The sequence below is a fragment of the Tachypleus tridentatus genome, chromosome 6 (assembly GCF_004210375.1).
Source record: "Tachypleus tridentatus isolate NWPU-2018 chromosome 6, ASM421037v1, whole genome shotgun sequence".
Lineage (NCBI taxonomy): Eukaryota > Metazoa > Arthropoda > Merostomata > Xiphosura > Limulidae > Tachypleus > Tachypleus tridentatus.
The window spans coordinates 163,979,630-163,992,261 of record NC_134830.1 but is presented as its reverse complement, the minus strand read 5'-3'; the positions used below and the strand labels follow the sequence as shown (position 1 = coordinate 163,992,261).

The following is a 12,632-nucleotide window of genomic DNA, read 5'->3' as shown; positions in this document are numbered from 1 at the left end:
AGCAAGCAAAACACTGTGATTATATAGAATATCATAGATAAATATTAAAATAATAAATATATGTATTCACAATATTGTATAGGCTTTGCTTTCTTCATCTAATATATAAAGCTACTTTCTGGATGTTTGGCCGCATCTTTGAGCCTTCTGTTCCTTATAGGCCAGGTGGTTAAGGTACTCGACTCGTAATCCGAGGGTCGAGGGTTCAAATCCCGCCACACCAAACATGCTTGCCCTTTCGGCCGGGTGGGGTGTTAAATATGACAGTCAAGAGTAACCCAAGAGTTGGCAGTGGGTGGTGACGACTAGCTTCCTTCCCTCTAGTCTTACACTGCTGAATTAGGAACGGCTAGCGCAGATAGCCCTTGTGCAGCTTTGAGAGAAATTGAAAAAAACCGAACTGTTCCTTATAGCTCGTAATCAATCAGTACGAAAAAGTTGATTAATATAGAATGACATGAGGATGGTCATGAAGAGGTGGGGCTAGACCCTCATCTTCGATATGGGTAAGTGTTAACATGTGTATGTGTATCTGTTTCTTGTACGTTTCCACATTTTTTGATCAATCAGCATTCAACTTAATACAGGATGGCATGTGGTAGGTCATGAGGGATGGTGGTGATGGACCCCTCTCTAATTTTTTATTGTTGGTGGTGATGGACCCCTCTCTAATTTCTTATTGTTGGTGGTGATGGACCCCTCTCTAATTTCTTATTGTTGGCGGTGATGGACCCCTATCTACTTTCTTATTGTTGGCGGTGATGGACCCCTCTCTAATTTCTTATTGTTGGTGGTGATGGACCCCTATCTAATTTCTTATTGTTGGTGGTGATGGACCCCTCTCTAATTTCTTATTGTTGGTGGTGATGGACCCCTCTCTAATTTCTTATTGTTGGTGGTGATGGACCCTATCTACTTTCTTATTGTTGGCGGTGATGGACCCTCTCTAATTTCTTATTGTTGGTGGTGATGGACCCTATCTAATTTCTTATTGTTGGCGGTGATGGACCCCTCTCTAATTTCTTATTGTTGGTGGTGATGGACCCCTTTCTACTTTCTTATTGTTGGTGGTGATGGACCCCTATCTAATTTCTTATTGTTGGTGGTGATGGACCCCTATCTAATTTCTTATTGTTGGTGGTGATGGACCCCTCTCTAATTTTTTATTGTTGGTGGTGATGGACCCCTACCTAATTTCTTATTGTTGGTGGTGATGGACCCCTCTCTAATTTCTTATTGTTGGTGGTGATGGACCCCTATCTAATTTCTTATTGTTAGAATTCTTGAAAACAATGTCTTCTTTTTTTCACAGTATTGATATCTTTATTTTTATTTCACTTTGAATGTTTTACTTTAAGGGGTGAAAAACACACTTTTCTACACTATGCCTTGCAGTAGCACAGTGGCATGTCTGCGGACTCACACCGCTAGAAACTGGGTTTCGATACCCGTGGCGGGCAGAGCACAGATAGCCCATTGTGTCGCTGTGTACTTAATCCCAAACAATAAGTCAATCTACCCTTTGTTACTAATGAGTTTTTTTTTTCACCAGCCCAACGGACGAATACTCCAACTGGTCTTATACATGGTTACCACTACGTTTGGAAATAGAAACTGACATAAAATCAGAAGGTCTACAATAAACTACGTTGTTGGCCAATGTACAGATTCGTTTTTGTACTTACTATCTTAAACAGCACCGGTAACTGTTTTGAAATTCAGAAACAGTTCATAGAGGTCTTACACTCGAGTTTATGCGTCTGTTAGTGCAATAAAAGCAGTTCAGTGGTTACTATTTGTTAGAAATATAAACACGTTTTGCTGATACATTTGAAGGTTTATAATCCTAGTATTCTGTGTTTGATCCCCGCGATACTCGGGGTGGACAGTTCATCGTGTTTCTCTGCTCTAAAACAGAGCAAACAAACAAAATGTTTAAGTGAATACCGTTTACTTATGGGTGTATTGTTGGCAGTGAGGAATAAACGGAGACAGTTACAACTAAAGTGTTAGTGGCATTAGGCCAAATCAAAGCATTTTAATTTAACAGTGTCATTTGTTGGAAGAAGTTCCAGTCCTTCGTGGTGGCCTACTTTATTTCTGTACTTATACTGTTTAGAGGTTCTCTTACATCCAATTCAAAATGTTGAAGCTTTTACACAAGTAAACATTTATTCGGTGTATAACGTCAGTGGAGAAACTAAAAATACCTTCTGGAATAGACAAAGAGAACAACATTTGGAGTGCTTCAAGGAAATAACAGAGGTATATGTAAGACTTCTTTTTTCTCTCTCGAAAACAAAGTACTCGGGGTGTTGGTATATTAACGCAGTTCAGTGAATTATCAGAACGTCAATCATGTCATCCCATATTCTTGTGGAATCTTATTTGTCTGACACACACAAAGATGTTTGTTTGTTTGTTTGTTTTTGGAATTTCGCACAAAGCTACTCGAGGGCTATCTGTGCTAGCCGTCCCTAATTTAGCAGTGTAAGACTAGAGGGAAGGCAGCTAGTCATCACCACCCACCGCCAACTCTTGGGCTACTCTTTTACCAACGAATAGTGGGATTGACCGTCACATTATACACCCCCACGGCTGGGAGGGCGAGCATGTTTAGCACGACGCGGGCGCGAACCCGCGACCCTCGGATTACGAGTCGCACGCCTTACGCGCTTGGCCATGCCAGGCCCACACAAAGATACTGAATGATTAATTTCCTATAGCTTTAACATGATTACAACCACCCTACCGTGTAAACAAGAAGATAATTTCATTGGCGTGTTCAATTGGTTAATTAGCAATGTCTGCGGACTTATAACGCCAGACACTGGGTTTCGAAACTCGTTGTGAGCAGAGCACAGGTAGCCCATTGTGAAGCTTTGTGCTTAATTTCAGACAGACTTAAAGTGTCTTCATTGATACGTAAGGATATGCAAAACTAAAATTAAACTAATGAACAACACAAAAAATTCGAGTGAGGTAACAGAATTGTGTCGAAGCGATCGAACGGTGCTGAATATATTTAAGGATTTTAAAGTTCAACTATGACAACTACAAGCTACTCATGCGACAGTCATAATCAATATAGAAGTCGCGGTGGAATGGCTTGTATAAGAACAACATTTTGATATTAATTGGGTTTTCGTAGGTAGTGTGATACCATTGAAAATCGATCGCTTTTCGAAACGTTATGTTAAAACCCTTTCATCGCATAACATTTATACACTTATCATAAAGATGTGTACCGATCGGGTTTCTAGATTTTTCAATACAAAAATATTCATTGTACTAACTGGTTTGAGAAATATTGGAATACTAATCATCTTGAGTTACAAGGACCATCTATAAAGAGACCTGCAACAAGTCGTACCCCTGTCGAGGTAAAGCGAAGTGCGGCGTCTTGTAACAGGTGATACAGAAATATGAAACAGGAAAGGTTTTTTTATTATTATTATTGATTCTTTGGGATTAAGCACAAAGCTACACAATGTGCTCTGTCTACTACGGGTATCGTTTTTTATTTTGTTGTTTTTACACGAAAAGCATTTTGTCGTTTTCTTACAGTCGTTTTGATTGATAAATGTTCAAAAAGCATGAGGTTTTTATGTTCTAAATGTTTCACTTAGTGAATTCAATTCCTCTGTACGTTTGAGATTTAAAAACATGGCTTTTCGTGAATCCGTGAATAGATTCCAGTTGTGAGAAAACTGGTAGCCAGAAATATAAAGCAATACAGTGTAGTACTTGTTCGATTCTTCTTTGCTTTTGCATAATGCATTAAATAGGTAATAAAAAAAGCAAAAACTAGCATACAGTTACATTATCGTTGGTTATTCTGAACTTTTATTCGCTGTTAGACTCTGTTTGTTTGTTTGTTGAATTTCGCTCAAAGCTACACGAGGGCTATCCGCGCAAGCCGTCCCTAATTAAGCAGTGTAAGACTAGAGGGAAGGCAGCTAGTCATCACCACCCATCTCAAACTCTTGGGTTGCTCTTTAACAAACGAATAGTGGGATTGACCGGAACATTATAACGCCCCCACGGCTGAAAGGGCGAGTATGTTTGGTGCGACGGAGATTCGAACCCGCACCCCTCAGAATACGAGTCGAACGCCTTAACCCACCTGGCCATGCCGGGCCTCAGGGAAACAGTCAACATACAAGAGTAAGAAATGAACTTTGAAGCTCATATTACTACCCTATCTTTGAATTTAACGAGCATGTTATCGAGTCGAGTACCTTAACCACATGGCCGTGCGAGGCCCGCGTTAGACTCCGAGTTTGACAAGTAACGTAAGAATAAAGGACGTCCTAAAATAACATTCACTTGTACATTTGTTTTAATATATTGGTTTTCAGTAAGCTATTATTTTCAACCGCCAAAGTTATCGCTTCAGAACTACCGTGTTTCTCCGAAAATAAGACAGGGCTTATATTAATTTTCACTCCAAAATATGACACTAGGGCTTATTTTCGGGGGATGTCTTATTTTGATATATTAAAAAAAATGAAGTTACAAAGTAAAACTATTAAACTAACCATTTAAAATAAACTATTATTAAACTATTAAACTAACTGATTAATACTTAAACAAACTAATTAATTAACTATTAAACTAATTAATAAATTAATTTTTTTTATTTCTTTCCTCTTCCTGCCACTCTTAACTAGGGCTTATTTTAAGGGTAGGGCTTATATTAAAACTATCCCCAAAAATCACACTAGGTCTTATTTTATGGGTAGGTCTTATTATCGGAGAAACACGGTAGTGATGTGGTCCTAGAGTACGATTTTCACGCGCTGGCACCCACTCACATAGGGGTATTATAGATGCGTGTAGTACTTCTCTATGTGGTATCAGACTTTTAAATTAATTTGTCCCTTCACAACAACAAAGTGACACCTAGTGGATAATCCTGTGTATCTTTGCTGGCGAACAGGGCAAGTGCGCTTTTTTAACAATCAGAGGCGTTTCAAGGTCAGAGTGTGAAGGGCTGTTATAGAATTGCCAGTTATGTTTTCAAGGTTCTTGTCTTACCAGTGGACGTACAAGTTTATCTAATCAACTGGATAGTTTAAAATGCTGTAAATCAAGGAACACGTATTGATAGCTGTGTTATGACCTTTGCTCAACTCTACTGTATAACGATCGTCAATATCTGACTTTCCCAGTGACATGGTTTTCATGTAAAACCTGTGCATGTGTTTGCCACAGAAGGAACTATAGTTCGAAACGTAAGTCAAAAACGAGATTGTTTGTTTGTTTGTTTTTTGAATTTCGCGCAAAGCTACACGAGGGCTATCTGCGCTAGCCGTCTCTAATTTAGCAGTGTAAGACTAGAGGGAAGGCAGCTGGTCATCACCACCCACCGCTAACTCTTGGGTTACTCTTTTATCAACGAATAGTGGGATTGACCGTTACATTACAACTCCCCCACGGCTGAAAGGGCGAGCATGTTTGGTGTGACGGGGATTCGAACTCACGACCCTCAGATTACGAGTCAAAAACTAGAAGACAGTGGTCAATTATCATGAAAACGTAGTTATTACAAGAAAAACAAGTGTTCAACAACTATTAATAAGTTTCATTTACAGACAAGTTTCTGCTTGCTACTAAATGTTGTATGCATTAATTAGAAAATTTCCGACAACTTTGCTTTTGAACCGTTAGATGGCGCAAAACACTTCTAAAATATATTTTTAGGGAAAGAGCATCTTAATATATGCACTTAGGTTAATATAAGATTTTCCTTTAGGACTATTTATAAATTCATATATCTTAGAACACAGATGCATGTATTTTCACATAACTGTTACTGTATTATTTGATAGACTGTTTAGGCGGATTATTCATGATGAAACTTTGTAGAAGGGACGGCAACTGCCTGTTTGTGGAGACACAAGTGCAGAGGACGACGTTTCGAAAGGCGGAAGCGTTATAATGTGATGACTAATCCCCCTATCCGTTGGTAAAAGAGTAGCTCAAGAGTTGACGGTGGGTGGTGATGACTAGTTGCTTTCCATCTATTCTTTCACTACAAAATTAAGAACGGCTAGCGCAGATAGCCTTCGTGTAGCTTTGCGCGAAATTAAACAAATAAACAAACAAACTATATTCAAAGTGTTACGTAAGCGTATTAAGCTGGTTCAATGGCAAGGTTTAGGGTTCATAACGCTGAAATGTATGATTCGATCCCCCTCGGTGAAAACGACACTTACATCTCATGATGTCGCTTATGTTTAACAACTAAACTACCTAATTGAACGTGCGTTATAAATGCTGTACGAAACTGTGTCTTGTGCAAATACATTTAAGTAACTCTCTGTAACTTAACAATGTTCGGACACGGCTTGAGTTGGTAGTGAACTAAACCCTGTTTATAAATGTACGATGTTCAGAAAAGAATTAGGGTTTAGGTTGGTCCTGTAATTTTAGCTTTGACTGTTGGAATTGACCAGTCGGGTTCTCTGCATTTTAAGTCGTGGGTCTGTTATACAGGTGTTCGGAAAGTCACTGTGCACTTATATATGTATATGATTACAAAACTGCCCAGTGACTTTCCGAACACCCTATAGAAGTGGCAGTAAAGTCCTTAGAACCAATGAAGGATGGTAGAATTATTCTTACTGGCTACTTTCTCTTTGGTCAGTAGCTCAGAATTATGACCCTCGTCCTATTTGGTGAAAATACAAGTGTTTACTTGTTTGTACACTTCTCACTTTAATACTCAGTCATATATTTCCTGTATTTAGTTAATATCTTCAGCAATGACGTTGGACAATCATTTTATGAAACAAAAACAAAAAACAGTCTCATATAAAAACGATCCAAACTTTAAAATAACAAGAAATTTGAATCATTTTTTGAGAACAATTCCACTAGAAGTGTTTGTTTGTTTCTTTTTGGAATTTCGCCCAAAGCTACACGAGGGCTTTCTGCGCTAGCCGTCCCTAATTTAGCAGTGTAGGACTAAATGGAAGGCGGATAGTCATCACCACCCACCGCTAACACTTGGGCTACTCTATTACCAACGAATAGTGGAATTGAACATCACATTATAATGTTCCCACGGCTGAGAGGGTTGGGCTATTCTTTTACCAGCAAATAATGGGATTAACCGTCACATTATAACATACCCACGGCTGAAAGGGGCGATCATATTCGATGACAAGGATTCGAGCCCGCGACACTCAGACTATGAGTCGAGTACCTTAACCACCTGACCATGCTGGACTGCTGGAAGTGTTAATGCCAGTTTCATAAATACATGATACATGTTTTATTAATTTTGCTTTATGTAGAGAGTAGACACAACAAATGTCTATAGTAGTGTTATGAATAAGCTACGTGACACTTGTGATAAAAACACGTGACATATTGTTGTCAAGGGAAAATTGATGTTGAGATGAAACCGAGTGTGGGAACAAATTTAGCAGATAGTATTGTAAAGCTTATCTTATAATAATTGGGTAAGTAAGATCCTTTTTACCTGTCTGATCGTATTTATCTAATTATGTATTCATTTAACAGCCATATCACTGCTTGTTGGTAAAAAAGGTAGCCCAAGAGTTGGCGGTGGGTGGTGTTTACTTGTTGCCTTCCCTCTAATTATAACATTATAGTAGTGCCTCTTCTACACGCGCAGTGTTTATTTTCAGGAATACTACTGTATTATAGTAGTGCCTCTTCTACACGTGCAGTGTTTATTTTCAGTAATAGTGCTGTATTATAGTAGTGCCTCTTCTACACTGCAGTGTTTATTTTCAGTAATACTACTGTATTATAGTAGTGCCTCTTCTACACGTGCAGTGTTTATTTTCAGGAATACTACTGTATTATAGTAGTGCCTCTTCTACACGCGCAGTGTTTATTTTCAGGAATACTACTGTATTATAGTAGTGCCTCTTCTACACGTGCAGTGTTTATTTTCAGTAATACTACTGTATTATAGTAGTGCCTCTTCTACACGTGCAGTGTTTATTTTCAGTAATACTACTGTATTATAGTGGTGCCTCTTCTACACTGCAGTGTTTATTTTCAGTAATACTACTGTAATATAGTAGTGCCTCTTCTACACGCGCAGTGTTTATTTTCAAGAATACTACTGTATTATAGTAGTGCCTCTTCTACACGCGCAGTGTTTATTTTCAAGAATACTACTGTATTATAGTAGTGCCTCTTCTACACGTGCAGTGTTTATTTTCAAGAATACTACTGTATTATAGTAGTGCCTCTTCTACACGTGCAGTGTTTATTTTCAGTAATACTACTGTATTACAGTAGTGCCTCTTCTACACGCGCAGTGTTTATTTTCAAGAATACTACTGTATTATAGTAGTGCCTCTTCTACACGTGCAGTGTTTATTTTCAGGAATCCTACTGTATTATAGTAGTGCCTCTTCTACACGTGCAGTGTTTATTTTCAGTAATACTACTGTATTATAGTAGTGCCTCTTCTACACGTGCAGTGATTATTTTCAGTAATACTACTGTGTTATAGTAGTGCCTCTTCTACACGCGCAGTGTTTATTTTCAGGAATACTAGTGTATTATAGTAGTGCCTCTTCTACACGCGCAGTGTTTATTTTCAGTAATACTTGTGTATTATAGTAGTGCCTCTTCTACACGTGCAGTGATTATTTTCAGTAATACTACTGTGTTATAGTAGTGCCTCTTCTACACGCGCAGTGTTTATTTCAGAAATAAATGAGAGTTGATCCTTTTTCACATCAGTTAAGCCTATCCTCCACCTTATGATCGCTTGAAGTAGTTTCCGTGTTTGTTATTACATTGTAAGAATAGTCATTGGTTTACATTAATTGATGTTTGGTTAACAAGCTATTTACTTTTTTATGTATAATTTTTTTATAAATGATTTATAAATAAATATATTTATATTTTTGTAAATTAATGTCATTATTTCGAAAAACACGTTTTTGAATCTACAACTTCTTATAATAAATCGTAACAAATTTGCACGAACTTTACCATCAGCTGCTACAATTTGCTAATTAATTATAAAAACTTATTACAGAATATAAAACAATGTCATAACATATTAACCATATCACATCTATCATATTCAGTTCTGCTGATAGTTTTCACTTAATGCCACGCACAGCATAGCAAGCAGGCCATAATAAGGCCTGCTCGAGAGCTCGCGCTATTTCCGACAAATAATGTGTATGCATTTTGTTTTGCAGTTGTGTAGTCAGTTAGCATATAAGCACGTAATATAAGCCTTCGTTAAAATATAGGGGTAGTAATCCTACTAAATTCCCCGCTAAGGTGGGGTATAGGGGTATGTTAGTGGAATGTGCAATTCGGATATACTGCCGCTAAAGCTACGGGTAATTGGATAGAACTGTTTTTTTTACCAGTTTTATTTGTTTCTGCGCTATGAAAAGGGGGGGGGTACAGCTACATCTATTTGTAGAAGCGAAGATTTTATTCAAGTGTTTTGATGGTTTTAGGCCAACTGTAATAAAGCCATACACATGTACGCAAGCACTGATAAGTGAACGTTAATTACATAACTGATTACCAAGATACTTATGTGGGATCTTATCTCGTTATCATGACAAATTTGGCTATCCTTATCTGTTCTCTTGTATATCAGTTAATTAACTGGACGGTATGGTCTCTCTGTGTCGCTCAGTTTGTATACTTGTGTTGTGAACAAATATAAATATAAGTTAAAGTGTTTAACACCAACAATAGCTCCGTATTTAAAGGTAACTGAATGTAAGAGAACTACAAGAAAACAATATTGTTGTTGTTATTACTAAACCTGAAATCGTTATCAGCTGTGGCGATAAGTTCTTGAGAAAGTTTGAGTAAATGACATTAGGATAAGTGGTTTCAAACGTTCACAATATTTACTTAACGTAAAACACAAAATCACGAGTATCGTGTTACATAATGAGAACTGATAGGGTTCTCACTTCTTTCTATTTTTAGCCCACCCCTTCAAGTGGCACAGCAGCTAACCTGAATATTTACATCTCTAAAAACCGGGTTTCGATACCCGTAGTGGGCACAGTACATATAATCCATTGCGTAGCTTTGTGATTTACAACAAATACACAGTTTATTATTATTTTTTTATTCAGTATTCAGTAAATGTCTTAACTCCTTCAATGTAACATAAATGACTTTACTTTGTTATGTATTATAATTTATTTCGGACGAGTCTACCATTTACTATGTTACGCACTTTACGAATTATTATTTCTGATAACCGGAATTTTTTATTTGAATCTAGTAGTTCATTAACTTTACATTAATATGTTATTTGCCAACAAGATTGATACACACAATTTCCTTTTTTTAACACAAATATATTTGAATATACAAACGTAAAAACAATACAAATTATAATAACGGTTATTATTAATAGTTATTATAAATGATGGCGACCCGGCATGGCTAGGTGGTTAAGGCGCTCGACTCGTAATCTCAGGGTCGCGGGTTCGAATCCCAGTCAAACCAAACATGCTTGCCCTTTCAGCCATGGGGGCGTTATAGTGTTACGGTCAATCCCACTATTCATTGGTAAAAGAGTAGCCCAAGAGTTGGCGGTGGGTGGTGATGACTAGCTGTCTTCCCTGTAGACTTACACTGCTAAATTCTGAACGGTTAGCGCAGATAGCCCTCGAGTAGCTTTGCGCGAAATTCAAAACAAACAAATGATGGTTTATATACACGAGTTTTACAAACTTACAAACAATACTGTGTCTTATAACTTAATGTTTTATCGACGATCCAGGGCCATGACGAGCAAATTAATTCTGAGTTTATACTGTTGCACCTCGCTTGAGCTAGTTAGCTTGACTATCCTTACACCGCTGATTTTTACTAGCGAATATATTTAATGTCCTCGTAGAAATTCTAGCACCCGAAGTAATTCACTGATGCTGAAAGGTTTGTAATGTTCCAAATCTATAAACGTTTCTGGTCAAATTCTATAGTTTTCTGATTAATAGATGTTAATCACAATTTTATCTTCCTCGGCCTATAGCACACTGACTGTAGCTATTCAATAATATTTTTTTCCCTGTCTCTCAACTATTCGCTTTTTATAGGAATCACGCGAGTTTGTAGAAATTTCAACAATGTTCATTTGCTTTCGTCAAACAAGTATTGTTGATTTGTACGCTCAAGAATGTTCTATAAATTTCGAGAACAGGCGGAACTAGTGCAATACATAGTAAAAAATATACCTCTAGACAAAAAAAGAAAACTATATAAAACAAGCGTAGGTATTATAATAAACGTATAACGGTAGATCTGTTAATGTTATCTATACCTATTACATCACGGTATTTACTAGTCTCTCCTCGCGAAGGTTTATTTAAAATGTGACCCAATCTTCCCTTCTATCACTATGGATTACTGACAGTGCACTTTTTTTTTCGTGCCTAGAACTTGCCGCCACAACTGTTTAGTTTGTTACTATATTTGACAGCGACTTAATAAGATATAATCAGAGAGTCTTTGACCTGCGTCGCAAAGCGCTCAACGCGAGGTTGTCACGTGGCCTGCTTCCTGACTCCTCCCAGTTTTCGCTAGTGAGGACGTGAGGTGGGAAAAAAAAAAAAAAGAGTTTGAATAGAAGTGTCTCGACAGCGGGTCAAGGTTTCAGCGATTTTTAAACAGGGTTTTAGCAAGAATGACGACTAGTTCAACCTATTAGTATGCAGTTTAATGTTATAGAGATTAGTGTTAACTGTGTATACAGATTATGTATTCATCGGGCCAGGAAGATCTCCATTACGGTAAGACAAAGAGCTTTGTAATAATAGTACTGGATTCCCACCTATCTTTATGGCGGTAAATTTCAGAAATCACACAAACAAATTGTGTCAAGGAATACACCCCAAAAGGAATATCAGACGTCGTTATACAAACAATGTTAACTTTCACACTTATCTTCAAATAATAACTGCTTTTATTCGACATATGTGTTGATAGTTTACTTGTGGCTTAATAGTTCAGAGTTTTTCGTTTCTGGTTTTTAAAACTTCTTTAGCCTTTACAGAGCAGTAAAAATTAACTAAATTACGAAATATAGTAAACACTCGTTTTTCCATCTCTATAGAACTTCAGTTATGTTTAAAAATAGCTTCACCTCGTAAATATTTCTTTTTAGGTTTGTAAATTAAATAGTAATAAATAAATAAAAAGATACGCTTACTTTTAATTGTAAAAAACGCGACGTTGATAGCGTACGAATTTGCATTTCATGTTCGTGTTCACTGTAAGTGTTATATCGTAGGTTTGTACTGAATTTTGGTAAGAAGAGTCATTAGAGTTTGTTAATTTTTTATATGATTAACTTCGTCTCCTATCCCTTTAAACTAATGTAGTAATCACCTTTACCGATCTTTCCCGTGAATTTGGCATGTCAATAGCACAACTTTTGTTATGGATCGATTTATAACAATTAAACAGTTGATATTATTAGACAAAATGTCTCAGTTCATCTCTAGCAGATAATTATATTATTTATTTCGATAAACCAGTGGAGTTCAATGTGAGGTTGATAAATAAATGCAAGATCAAGGGTGTAATGTATTGGTTAGTGTGCCATGCTTAGGTCTAAGGTTCGAGCCGCAATGTGCCAACAG

The 12,632-nt window shown here is 37.2% G+C and overlaps 1 protein-coding gene across 7 annotated transcripts in view; it reads left to right on the top strand.

The window, feature by feature from the left end:
• The window catches only part of LOC143254335 (kazrin-like), a 136,255-nt gene that overhangs the window by 44,601 nt on the left and 79,022 nt on the right, over positions 1-12,632 (top strand). The window contains exon 1 of one of the 7 annotated variants that reach the window (XM_076509368.1): positions 2,138-2,265. The exons of 4 other annotated variants lie outside the window; for them this stretch is intronic. Coding sequence is in view for 1 of the 3 variants with exons in the window: in XM_076509360.1 (XP_076365475.1) it covers positions 11,747-11,780 (34 nt within the window). In the remaining 2 variants the exon portion in view is untranslated. Of the gene's footprint in view, positions 1-2,137; positions 2,266-4,816; positions 5,238-11,595; positions 11,781-12,632 lie in introns of those variants that run through there. 2 more of the 7 variants (XM_076509363.1, XM_076509360.1) reach the window with 2 other exon arrangements.